Source organism: Sus scrofa, chromosome 9 (genome assembly GCF_054392235.1).
Source record: "Sus scrofa isolate SSC_HxYL_T2T_F1_AM1 chromosome 9, Sscrofa_HxYL_maternal_Yorkshire_Landrace_v2.0, whole genome shotgun sequence".
Classification (NCBI taxonomy): domain Eukaryota; kingdom Metazoa; phylum Chordata; class Mammalia; order Artiodactyla; family Suidae; genus Sus; species Sus scrofa.
The window spans coordinates 75,611,237-75,624,847 of NC_139391.1; the positions used below are offsets into that span (position 1 = coordinate 75,611,237).

Genomic DNA, 13,611 nt, shown 5'->3' on the forward strand with positions numbered 1-13,611 from the left:
GGGAAATAATTTTGTTTATTTCTGGTCTTATGGAGAAAAAAGAAAAGATGGAGTTTCTGCTGTGGTGCTGTGGGTTAATGATCCAGCTTGTCTCTGTGAAGGCAGCGTTTTGATCACTGGCCTAGCACAGTGGGTTAAGGTTCTGGTGTTGTTGCAACTATGGCGTAGGTGACAGCTCTGGCCTGGATTTAATCCCTGGCCTGGGAACTTCCATATGCTGTGGGGGTGGCTGAAAAAGAAGAAAAAGGGAAGAAAGAAGAGTTTATCCTTAAGTGAATACTTATGCTTATAGTATATAAATATGCTGATATTTACTCAATATGGGTTTTGATTATTTGATAAAATTGGTTGCTTGCATGGTACATCATTTTTTACATATTTTACCCCCCGTTCATTGTTCTTTTATTCTTATATGAAGTGAAAAAGATGTAAGACTAAATCCACTTATTATTTAATTAATAAGCAATGTAATTATGTTCATATCTTTTTATCCTGCTATTCTGTTTTTCATAATTCATTATAGGGAGATAATTCTAAAGAAATGCTTTTTTTTTTAAATGCTCAGCTATATCCTTTGTGGTATTAATTATAAAACTGAAACTATAAACAATCTTTTTTTTTTTTGCGATAAGGAGTGTCACAATGAGTTTGATTGTGTGGAGAGGATTGTCTCATTCCTTTTTTTAAACAAAAGTAAAAGAGTCTTGTAAGAGGAAGGAATGGAATTTAAGAGGCTGAGCCAGCTCTTCCTTACCCAGATCTTGAAAGGGGCCACATTGTTAACTGGTCTTCTCTGGGTTTTGGAGGGATAGATTACCAGGGGCCTTGTGTTGAAAATGAGTGTTGTCTGTCACCAGACTGAAATCTGAGGCTAGTGCTGGTCTCAGAGTAGAAGGAAAATGGATCAAACTTAAGAAGAACCTCCAGGTGACAAAAGACTTTTTTCTTATTCAAGAAATAGACTGACCTCCTGCCGTATGTCCTTACTGAGGAACCTAAACGAATGACATTCAGTAAATTTATTGAATTGCTATGACATATCAGACCTTGACCTAGGACAAAGTCTAGGACCTTGATCTAGGACAAAAGATTTGAAGGACAGTGAGTGGTGGCTGCCTGATTTTGAATCTCTCCACTCATTATCATCCAAAAGGCATAAGTCTAATAGAAAAAGTAAAAGCGCACATGATCCACACCTTCAAAGAGCAGTAGGAGACAGGGAGAAGCCTGTGGTTGCACAAGGTGATGCAGCGGAAGCCTGAAGGGAAAGAATAAAAGAAAAGAGAGAAATTAAGGATCCTGTAGAAATGAAAAACAAACCCCTCTACCTTTCTCCCCTAGCACTTTACATAAAAACTGCAAAGAGAGAACTGATAGAAGAGAGGGTTCTCAAATGAAGAACCCAGTTCATGGAACAAATAGAAATAGAACAAATTAGCCTACATATGTACGAAGGTGCTGTAAAAAACTGAAAATGTGAATCAATGCATTTCACTTGATAAAATTTATTTTCAAAAAATCAACCACAAAATTCAAATGGTACACAGTGCCTTAATCTAAATTAAATTTTGTCACTTGGGTTCCTGGGGTCATATGAAATAAATAAGAAAAACAAATAAAAGGAGAACCTTGAGTTGAAAATGCAAAAGCTAAGAGGAGAAATAGACAAAAACCAAAATGAAATGAGAGTTAATTGAACTCCTCAGAAATATAGAAGAAAAGACCAAATCAAATCAAAAATGAAGACTAAGTTACAAGATGCCTAAGAGAAAATAGATTCAAATGACAGGTGATCCGCTATGTTAACAGTTACATTAAATGTAAATGGTGTGAACATCAGTTAAAAGTCAGAAGTTGACTGAATGGATTTAAAAAAATACATGGCCCAATGATATGCTGTCTGTAAAAACTCAGTTCAAATAGAATGATATTGGTAGGCCCAAAGGAAAAAAAAAATAAAAAGATACACCATAGGAACACTAATCAAAATCAAGCTGGAGTGGCTCTATTAGCAGCAGACAAAACATTTTAGAGTAAAGAAAATTACCAGGGACAGAAGTTCCCATTGTGGTGCAGCAGAAACAAATCCAACTAGTAACGATGAGGTGTTGGATTTGATCCCTGGTCTTGCTCAGTGGGTTAAGGATCCGGCATTGCCCTGAGCTCTGGGTGTAGGTTGCAGACATGGCTCAGATCTGGCATTGCTGTGGCTGTGGTGTAGACTGGTAGCCGTAGCTCCAGTTCAACCCCTAGCTTGGGAACCTCCATATGCTGCCAGTGCGGCCCTAAAAAACGAAAGAAAATTACCAGGGGCAAAGAGATGCATTATACATTGATAAGGGTCAGTTCACAAAGGAGACATAGCCATCCTAAATGTATATGCAATAAACTATAGAGCTTCAATGCACACAAAGTAAAATCTGGCAGAATTCAAATAAATTGACAAATCCTCAATTACAGTGAACACCCCTCTCTTAGTCATTGATAGAACCACTGTTCAGAAAATTAGCAAGATGTATATGATACCATCAGCATTTACAGAACTCTCCACCCAACATAAGCAGAATATATATTCCATACATATGGAACGTATACCAAGATAAACCGTATTTTGGGTAGCAAAACCAACCCTCAAAAGTTTAAAACAATTGAAATCATGCCAAGTATGTTCTCTGACTATAATGGAATCTAGCTAAAGATTAATAACAAATAATAAGTGAAATAATTGTAGGTAACTTAATCTAAATGAAAACCTTGCTCCTCTGACCTTGATTTTGAGTTGTTACTGACTTGGAAATGGGAAAATAGGTATATTTCATCTATCATGCACCAAAATGGTAGTGAAACACATCATTTGGTTGTTACCCATCATAAATTGTCTCTTTGTCCACTTTATTTTATAGCTTCTCTGTTAAAAGGACTGAAACATGCTAACATAGTGCTGCTTCATGACATCATCCACACAAAGGAGACGCTGACCCTTGTGTTTGAATATGTGGTGAGTAAAATGAGAATTCAGATTTTATAAATGTGAATAAAATTTTTACAGTGTTATCGTAGAGCTTTGTCTTTAAGTAGCTGTACTGAAGTGGGTATTTTATCTGAGTATGTAAGACTTGTAATTTTGCATAATTTTGAATGATACATATCTTAATGAAAAATCCAGAAAAATATGTTCAGTTGAATTTTATCAGGTATATTATCTGTTTATAATCTATTTGTTACTGGTGTATGCTGTAATATTTAGGTTTATCAAATAGGATTAAACAGCATGCTGGGGATCACTCCATCAAAGGAAGTTCACTGACAATAAAAATATTTTTTTTCCTTTGCATTTATGACTTGGTTTCTCAAAAGTATCCTTATTAGGAAGGTTGGGTTTTTTTTGTTGTTGTTTTTGTTTTTTTGGGTTTTTTTTTGTTTGGAAAAAAGCCTTATAGTTACAATTTAGACTTCATGGTTTTTACTCTCTGTATTTCAGCTATTAATTAAAACTCACAAATTGCATAGCACACAATGTAATGATCTTATTGTGTTGAGACTTGGACTTGAACTCCTAATTAATCTTTCTCCATTTCTTTTAGAGAAACATATGTTATTTGTGCAGCACCACTTCAGCATTTAACTGTAGATTCATGAAATGTAACCATGATAATTAACATCCCAATTTTCACAGATGGATCTGAGAACATGTAATTTATAAGATACAGATGACATTGGTGGAGACTTTTATTGAGAAAAATAGCTGTTGGTATTGTGAATGTGTTAAGATGCTGTTTGTAATTACCATACTACTTTTTAAAAGAAATTTGAAATAGTGTCCATTTTTCCTTAAAAATATATAATAGAATGAATACTTACAACATTTTTATCTTGCTCATGTCTGCCTATGTCTATTTGTCATTTGAAAATTGTTGTCTTATGAGGAAGCCATTCATCTTGTCTATTTACATATAAATGATAGATACATTTGAATAATATGGTAATGTGGCCACAAGGACAGCTAGAGCTGAGCTGTTGCATATATTACATGCTACCAAGAATGGCTACAGATTCACACATCAATGCAAATATAATTTCTTTTGTTTAATTGATGGGTTTGGAGTTGATAATGTATTCATCTAATTTAGATTTTGAATTTTTGTTTCATATTTTCAAGTATGTCTAGTTGCAATATTTCAGTTAAATCCAGATTTTTCTTATATTCTTGACTGACTTTTCCACAAAACACTACAAAAGGGATTTTAAAAATATACTTGTTCTTGGAGTTCCCTGGTGGCTCAGGAAGTTGAGGATCCAGTATGGTCACTGCTGTGGCTCGGGATGCTGCTGTGGTGTGGGGTCGATCCCGGGTCTGGGACCTCCTTCATGTCATGAGCATGGCCCCTGAAATCCGTAACATTGATAGAGAAACAATAATATGAAAATGTGTCTTTCAAATGTTAAAAGAAAAATATGTTCGTGAGGCTAAAAATGTGCATTTCGAAGCAGATGTCATTTGATGATTTTATATTCTGTGGAAGTTGCTACATAAAAGGACAGAAATTCACTGCCTAGCAGTATTTGTCTACTGATTAAGAGTGACTTTAAAAATTACTCTTCTTTGTGTGAGTGACGTTTTCCTTGGATCCAGTTCTTGTGGAGACATCCTAGGTCCTGCTCAATAAACCACACAAGTAGCGGGTACAGATGCTATGCCCTAGGGTAGCATTTCATTCCAAACTTGTCTGGGGAGCTAAGACATGGCAGCATTTCACTCTGGACTTGTCCGGGGAGCTAAGACAGATCAACCTGTTCTCTTTCAGGGAATGTGGTGCACTGGTATCACTCCTGGATTACAGTTGCTCTGCCTTGCCTCTTCTTCTGTTTGCCACTCCACCCTTACTTCCTTACTTTCCCAGTATTTCTTTGCCTTTCTCCTCTCTGTCTTCCTTTGTTTGTCCTTTTCTGTTCACATCATCTCCTATCTTTTTGCTCTCTCTGCTGAAGCACTTTCTGTTGTTACAGCTGATGTTTATTTTGCTTTTGTTTATTTTAAGTAAAATGTCCCAGTGAATCTCCGAAGTCAGAATTGGGAAGACGGGGGAGAAGAGCTCTATGCTGTAGAAATTCCTTACAAGAGTCTTCCTAGTTAGTGGGGAAGGTGTAACTCCTTGACAGTATGCACCTAACTCTGTAGCAATTGCCCAGTGCAAGAATAACTTCTCTGGGAGTTCCCATTGTGGTTCAGGGAGTTAAGAATCTGACATAGTGTCCGTGAGGATGCAGATTCGATCCCTGGCCATGCTCAGGGGGTTAAGGATCCAGAGTTACCACAAACTGTGGGGTTTAGATTGCAGATGAGGCTTGGATCTGGTGTGCTGTGGCTGTGCTGTAGGCTGGCAGCTGCTGCAGCTATTTGACCCCAGCCTGGAAACTTTCACATGCTGCAGGTGCAGTTGTAAAAAAATAAAAAAAATAAAAAAATAAAAAAAAATAATAATAACTTCCCATACTGCTTTTTCATTGCTTGCTTTTTTCTAAAAACATATGCCAGTATCCCAGAGAAAATTAGGATTCTTACATACTTTAATGGAGTAGTTTAACCAGATTGCTTTCCTCTCTGTGTTTAGCAAAAAGAAATTCTACTCTTCTCTTGGATGTTTCTCAGCAGTGGAAAGGTGATAGTAATTTCAGAGCATGAAATGCCAGGGGAATTAGAGCAGATGTAGATGGGAGACATGGCGTAAGACACAGGAGGGCACTTGTGGATTTGAGATGATGAGTGAGATAGCAGAAAGGGAGGTGAAGTAATGCTTAAGATAAGTAGGCCCACAATACTCAAAAACAACTAAAATTTATTGAGTTTTATGCTGGGCACTGTTCTGGGGATTTTACATTTATTATCATTTTTGATGTTCTCAACAGCCTTACAAAAGTGTGAATATCAACTCCTTAAAAAGGAGAAAACTAAAGATTTGGGAGATTAAGTGCTTTTTAGAGTTTTATGGCATAAAAGATAGACTCAGATCCAATCTTACTTTGAGTCCTAATTGCAGTGTCATATTTCCTATTTATGTTCAACTTTAATTAGGTTGATCCTTTGGTCAGAAGGAGAAAAGGAAGCTTTCTTTTTTCTTTCCCCAACCCTTCCCTATTCTGCACTTAAGATACTTAGTGCAGTTAAATCCTAAATACATGTAAATTGCTTTATAGTTTAAATAAGTGTTGTACACTGGTTGAAAATCCAGCATTTAAAATTTTATTTGAATTATGCAATGTTTCACGTTTTCATAAAGCAAGTTTATGTTACAGTGTTGTCCCATGTATTCCACTGGGATTTATACACACACACACACACACACACACACACACACACACACACAGTCTTACCAAACTGTAGATTAGTGATGATATCACCATATTTTAAACTTGATAACGTCAGTTATTTTAACAATGTTGATTTTGTACTTCCATGTAATTAACAGTATCTTTTTTTCGAGGGAGGGGACTGAGTATGGTAAACAGGGTAAGAAAAACCTTACCTCATATCCATCAAAACCATAGATATGCAGGGAAAGGAACATAAGATTCAAATTAGGTACTCTTGGATTTTTCTTTGGGGCTTTAGAATTAAGCATTCAAGGGTTTTTGAGGGACCTGGGTAATTTGGGTTCCACAAAATGAAAGATTCTTATTTATGATAGTGTAGACACTGTAGAACTATTTTTCTGGCTTTTGCTTTAAAAGAGAATTCTAAGCCTGGCTGCTTTATGTTATTCCCACGAATGACAGTTTAGGTGACATAAAAGCCTTCTGAGCGCCAGAATAATGAAATAAGTGATGAAGAGTTAGTGATGTGAAAGAATACTCAGGGAAATGACTCTGGAGGTCATGATCAAAGTGATTCGGTGGATAATAGGATATTGTTAGTATAGGCTATCTTTTAAGTACTGGGAAAAACTCCTGAAACATCTGAAATTTAGTTTCGTACACACTTTCAAAATGTATAGCTCTAATGATCTACAGACTGCAAGGATGGAACACACTGGGAAATGGGCCACCCAGGCTGCTCAAGGGTCAGTGGTGTGACCTGTGGGCCCTGTGATGCCTGCTGATTTGGGTACCCCCTTCCTCCAGTTGCTGTGAAGGAGCATCTTTAACCAAGTAACCAAGGAGCAGCTCTTTTAGCTTAAAAGGGCATCTGGTTTCTTAATGGTCTGAAACATTATTATAGCCATCTTTTTTTCCCACACACATTTGCGACTTACAATAGAAATATAAAAGAAGATAAATATAAAAATCGTACAAATGCTAACAAACTTTTTTATTTAAACAGAAAGTTAAGCAATTTATTTTTTATTTTTTTAACCACAGACAGATAAGTACCACATTACCCTACATATTAACACCAAGTTGAAAAATCTAAGACAGCTTCCATATGTGAAAATAAGAATATTAATAGTAAACATGATTATGTAGATACAGATTACCATTAGTCAAAGTGCACAGCCGTTCTGTTCTATTTTAAATTACATGAGAGCAAAGTGTGTGTAGCAGCACTTTTCATCACACATTTAATAATTATGTATAAGATGAAAAGCAACAAACATAACTAATCATGATTATTCCTGGGAGCAATCATTTTATTTCTTTACTGTGAAATAGTCCAAACTAATGTGCACCATTATGTAAAATAAAAATCTATATTCCACATGAAAAAAAAAAAACACTGTAGCACCAAGAGTCATATAAAGTGATTTATGAATCACCAACAATCACGTAACGTATTTTAATAATACTTTCCATTCTACATAGCAGTCTCTCATAAATGTTATTCCATCAGATTCCATCTTTAGCCCTTTGAAGTAATAAGCCATGTGTTTTGTTAATCCAGTTTTTTTTTTTTTTTTTTTTGCCTTTTCTAGGGCCGCTCCTGCAGCATATGGAGGTTCCCAGACTAGGGGTCTAATTGGAGCTGTAGCTGCCAGCCTACGCCAGAGCCACAGCAACGCGGGATCCAAGCCGCGTCTGCAACCTACACCACAGCTCACGGCAATGCCAGATCTTCAACCCACTGAGCAAGGCCAGGGACCAACCTGAAACCTCATGGTTCCTAGTTGGATTCGTTAACCACTGTGCCATGATGGGAATTCCCAATCTAGTTTTTTTTTAATTGACAAGGAAGAATAGTGCTTAGAGAAATTAAAGCAGACTTAACTAAAACCGCTCAGGAGATTCAAGTTTTCTATGCCTGAAGATACCTGTTACTCCATTTTGCCCCGCAGCCTGCTGGTGCTAACCATCCTCATAGTTTTATGTGATGGTCTGAGGTACGTGTGGTGGTAGGATATGGGACTGGCAGCTGAAAGTTAAGTTTTCTTGTCACCCTGTTGCACAGTTTACCTCATTATTTGGTTTTTGTGCCTCGTGCATTTTGATTTCTAAATCTACCAAAAATGCTTTAATTTGCATGATTTTATACCACATCTGTTCTCAAAGACAAATACTGGAATCCAGTATTCTAGATTCCACATTAAACTGTCCTGAGGCAATTAAACATTTTTTCTGCTTTCCTATGAGATAAAACATCTGTGCACACATGTACGCATGTACAGCTTAAAATGGCAGTGATGAGGGAAGGCCTTGCTGAGAAGGTGAGAAGTGTTTAGGTAAAAACCTGAGGGAGGTGTAGGAGGAAGACGTATATTTGAAGCAAGAACATTCCAGATAGAAGGCTTATACGAGAAGCAGCAGAGCTCCTGTGGCTGGAATGGAGCAGGCAAAGACAGTGGGGTGAGACAAAAATCTAAGACGGAGTGGGCTCCAGATTGTGTAGGACCCTGTGAGGTTTTGTTTTGATGAATTTCTCTTCTGCTCAGAATGAGATAGGAAACCCCTAAAGGATGCTGAGCAGAGAAATAATCTGATCCAACTTCTGTCTTCATTGAATATCTCTGGCTACTTTCTTAAGAGATTGAAGATGGGCAGGTTCTGAAACAGGGAGACCAGGTAGAAGGCTGTGGCAGTTATCTAAGCATGAGACAATGTCAGCATGGCGTGTGGAGAAGTGGTTGGATTCTGGATGTATTTCCAAGATCGAGCTGATAGCATTTAAGGTGGGATTTGAGAAATGAAGAAGAGTCAAAGATGATCTCAAAGACTTTGGCTCATACAATTGCAGTAGTGGAGCTGCTATGAGGAGAGATGGAGCAGAGTGCAAGAAGATGCAGCTCAGCTTTATTGGAGTTGAGTTAGAAATGCCTGTTATATGTGCAAGTGATGATGTCACAAAAGCCATTGGGGAGATCCTGTGTGGCTCAGCAGTTAATGAACCCGACTAGTATCCCTGAGGATGTGAGTTCCATCCTTGACCTTGCTCAGTGGATTGGGGATCCAGCGTTGCCATGAGCTATGGTGTAGGTCACAGATGCAGCTCAGATCTCGCATTGCTGTGGCTGTGGCTGTGGCTTCAGCTCGGCTTCAGCTCTGATTAGACCCCTAGTCTGGGAACCTCCATACGCTGTGGGTGCGGCCCCAAAAAGACACTCACACAAAAACCCAAAAAACAAAAGCAGTGGATATATGGAATTTAGGAGGGAGATCCAAGGTAGAGATTTGTAAGTTGTCTGGATTATAGATATTATTTAACGAAGGATTGGATGAGATCGCCAGGTGTGATCATTGTTACACTGGTGGCTATAAATGAGCCAGGCCTCTGGATACTCACACCCTTGTGTAGTCCTTGCCCCTTAATCTAAGCTGGGCTTGTGACTTGCTCTAACCAATAAAACAACATGGTAGAAATGACACTGTGCCAATTGTGGTCCTGACAACTTCTGTTTTGCACCCTTGAGTATCCTGATCAGTTCTGTTAGAATCCCAGTTGTCCTAGTGGAGAGACCATGGCCCTCAATTACCTGGAAGAGAGCTGAGAACCCAGAAGATAGTGTGATGCTAGGCCTGAGACTTAGGACCTCAACCAAGCCATTGACCCAGCCAGCCTAGTGCCAGACATGTGACATAGGCTTCTTGGGTGTAGGCGGGGGGGCTGGGGGGGGGCAAATGCCTGTCTCACAGATACCATGTGGAACCATGATGAGTTGTCCCCTGCTATACCTTTCCTAAATTTTCAACCCAGTCAGTAGGAGAAATAATATAATGGTTGTTGTTTTAAGCCACTAAGTTTTGGGTTAGTTTCTTGTGCAGCATTCAATAACTAAAACACTATATATGGGCACATGAACACAGGAAATGGAAGAGTTTCTTGGACTGAACACTGGGGCACCAACATCCAACATAACATTAAAGCACTTTGAAGTGATAAGGAACACCCACCAAGGATACGGGAAAGGAAGCACCTATAAGAATCTCAGATGAAACTGTTTTATCTGAGTCCATAAATAATCTCCTCGCTTATGAGTGCTTCCTTGGGTTTCACGAGAACAGAAGCTGCCTCCCAGTGCGTGGTAGAGTGTCTGACACATAGTAGGTGTTTAGCAAATAGTTTTTATGTGAAGGAGTGACATTTGAAGCATGAAGAGCAAGAGACTATAGGAGTTTCACTATTCAAGGCGAACTACCATGGGAAAGCAGAACTACTTAATTCATATTTTAAAATTTTTTTGGAGTTTCTGCCGTGGCACAATGGGTTCCTTGGTGTCTCAGCAGCACTAGCATGCAGGTTCGATCCCCAGCCTGGTGGTGTAGCTCGAAACTGTGACTGGGATCTGATCCCTGGCCCAAACACTCTGTGTGCCATGGGATGGCCAAAAAAAGAAAAAAGTTTTTTTCTTTATTTTTCTATTTGTCTGTATTCTACCTTTAGTTTCTATTTGTAGTCCTTATTTTTTCTCTAAAAGCAATTCTCTTGCAAGCAGAAGATTTAGAAGAAATCTGACTCCATAACCAGTAGAGCAGACCACAGACTATGTGAAAGTCAGAAACTACCTGGTTGTGTCAAAGAATTAAATTGTCTGGCTGCTCTGAATAAATGTACCAGAGTTCTCAATTTCAAGCAACAGACATTTTCTTTAGTTGAATTTAGTTTGAAAAGTTCAGTGAGAGGATATCGTGTGGCTCACAGACCTGCTGGGAAGGCTTTAAAAATGAGCAGGGATGGTGTGAGGCTGGGTAGCCAGACCCAGAGCCAGACTCATGCCCTGTACCTCTCTACTGCCCATGCTGTTTTGCCACCAGGAATGTTGGCTCCAGACATTTTCTCTTTGTTGGCCTGGCTGCCCTGGGTGGCTGGAGGTTATTACATCTGTCAATGATGTCAAAACACTGTTAACATGCTTCTTTGTTAGGTCTTCATGCTAAGTGAGCCTTGATTGTATTTGGTTAGCTGACATTTGGTCCCGAGTCCGTGTTTTGACTGCATAGTCTCCTGGGAAAGTGCGTGCATGGCCTTTTGGCTTTTGTACTGACAGGCGGGTCTTGCCTCCCAACAAAATTCATAAAGCAGGGGATTTTCCCAATATAAGGAATATTTTCAGAGTAGTTCCCTGCTCTTCCCAAACTTTCCCCCACATATTTAACGTCACTCATAAATATCTACTACAATAAGTTCATGATGTAGTCTCAGATAAATTATATCTACAATGGGAAAAGAAAACCATTTCATATAATCTTTGAGAAATCATGATGAATGAAAATGACATAAATAATGTTCTTTTTTAAAAGGTGTCGGGGAACAAACCTCTGAATCTATAGGCACCTAAGCTTACTATAGAACATTAGTAAAATGCAAAAATAGATTTTTAGACATCACAGTCTAATCTTCATTCCCTTTTTTGTAAGAAACAGTGTCATTTCTCGATTTCAGCAAAGGTTGCAGCAGAGACTCTCATGAGATCTTTATAAACAGAATAAGATTGAAATTCAGTTGTTAGACAATTATTCTTTCGGTTTATTGCTGGTTGGACAACTTCACCCAGAGCCTATTGATTAATGAATTGACATCAGGATGTAGAAAAGTCTATTGGGGTGTGCTGGAGGGCGTTGTCCTTGACCTTGTTCTATTTGATATTTTTATTAATGAGTCAGATGAAGACATTGAGACGATGTACTTGACCTATTTGTGTGTGTGTGTTGTCGCTGGGAGCCATAATTAACGCTGGGAGTGAGGGAACCAGTGGTCAAAAAAGGAATCTGATGCAATGATGAGCCAAACCAATAAGGCGAATTGTGCGCAAAGTAAAAAACAGTGTATTTAGCTGAACAGTAATAAAAAGGAGCCCAATCTAATACGGAAAAACAGGCTGGAGGAAAGTTCACCTAAAAATGGTTCATGTGAGGAGTTCCCGTCCTGGCGCAGTTGTTAACGAATCCGACTAGGAACCATGAGGTTGCGGGTTCGGTCCCTGCCCTTGCTCAGTGGGTTAACGATCCGGCATTGCTGTGAGCTGTGGTGTAGGTTGCAGACGTGGCTCGGATCCCGCGTTGCTGTGGCTCTGGCGTAGGCTGGAGGCTACAGCTCTGGTTCGACCCCTAGGGAGCGGCCCTAGCAAACACACACACACACACACACACACACACACAAAATGGTTCATGTGAAAAAGACTAGTAATTTCTTTGGCTCAAGGGGCTGGAGCAAACAAAAGCGTCCACCAAGGAGGGCGCTGTGAACATATGGAGCCAGTAAAGTGCCAGGAAGACATAGGAGAATTGAAGACATACTGGAGAGTAAAGAAAAGTTTATGTAAACTTTGTGTGTGTGTAGAATATACATTAGAACATAAAATATTAGACTATGTATATATGTATATTCTAATATATGTATGTATTCTAAATAGGATAAGAAAGCCAAGTGTGAGAGTTGCATAGAGGCTAGTTTTTTCTTTATCTTAATCAAATGTTTCATATTACTTGTAAAATAAATTCAGTGCCTTGAAGTGTAATGAATACTTTATCACTAAAAGCATTCAGTAGAGGATAAATGGAATGTACATCAGAAATATTGGAGGGAGAGTCCCTGACTTGTACTCTCTGCAAGGGATTGAAATATGTGACTTAGATATGTTGCGTTGCATGGTCCCAACTGAAATCATGAAGGGGTTATAAGGTCCCTTCATTCTGCAGATGAAGAAATTCAGGCTTACATGTCAGGACTCCACACATGCTCTTTTCAGAGTCTGCATCCTGTCATGGCCTGTGCTGAGGGTGAATCTGGAAAACTCCAAGTGTACATAGCAAAGGACTACCCACATTTTTGCAGTGTTATTTAAACTCATCCCACGGGCATGACTTTTGGAAGCAGGAACACAACCTGTTACAGCCATTCACTTAAGAAGTTATTCATTTTGTTTCCTCCAACATGTATGGACTGTCTTCTCTGTGCCAGGGATTATTCCTAAGCTCCTGGGGTACACATCTACAGCCCTTACTTTCAGAGAGGTTGAAATCTGGTGGAGGACAGTGATCTTAGGCTGGATAATCTCCATGTGCCATTTGAGTTGTAAGTTGCACATCTTTATATGTCGTGGGACTAGAACACATTTGCATTGCAGTGACAACCGTAGGAAAACTGGATTTGTCTTATGGACTTTTCCTTGTGGAAGACTTTCAAAGATGTTTCAGTTTCATATATGGAGAACTCGTTATGCAGGGTAATGTGATGATCCTATATTC

At 38.8% G+C, this 13,611-nt stretch overlaps 1 protein-coding gene across 11 annotated transcripts in view; it reads left to right on the forward strand.

The window, feature by feature from the left end:
* CDK14 (cyclin dependent kinase 14) overlaps positions 1-13,611 on the forward strand; it is a 631,911-nt gene that overhangs the window by 262,850 nt on the left and 355,450 nt on the right. For all 11 annotated transcript variants that reach the window (XR_014815748.1, XR_014815749.1, XM_021102363.2 and 8 more), the window contains one exon: positions 2,904-2,998. Coding sequence is in view for 9 of the 11 variants with exons in the window: in XM_021102363.2 (XP_020958022.1) it covers positions 2,904-2,998 (95 nt within the window). In the remaining 2 variants the exon portion in view is untranslated. The remainder of the gene's footprint in view (positions 1-2,903; positions 2,999-13,611) is intronic.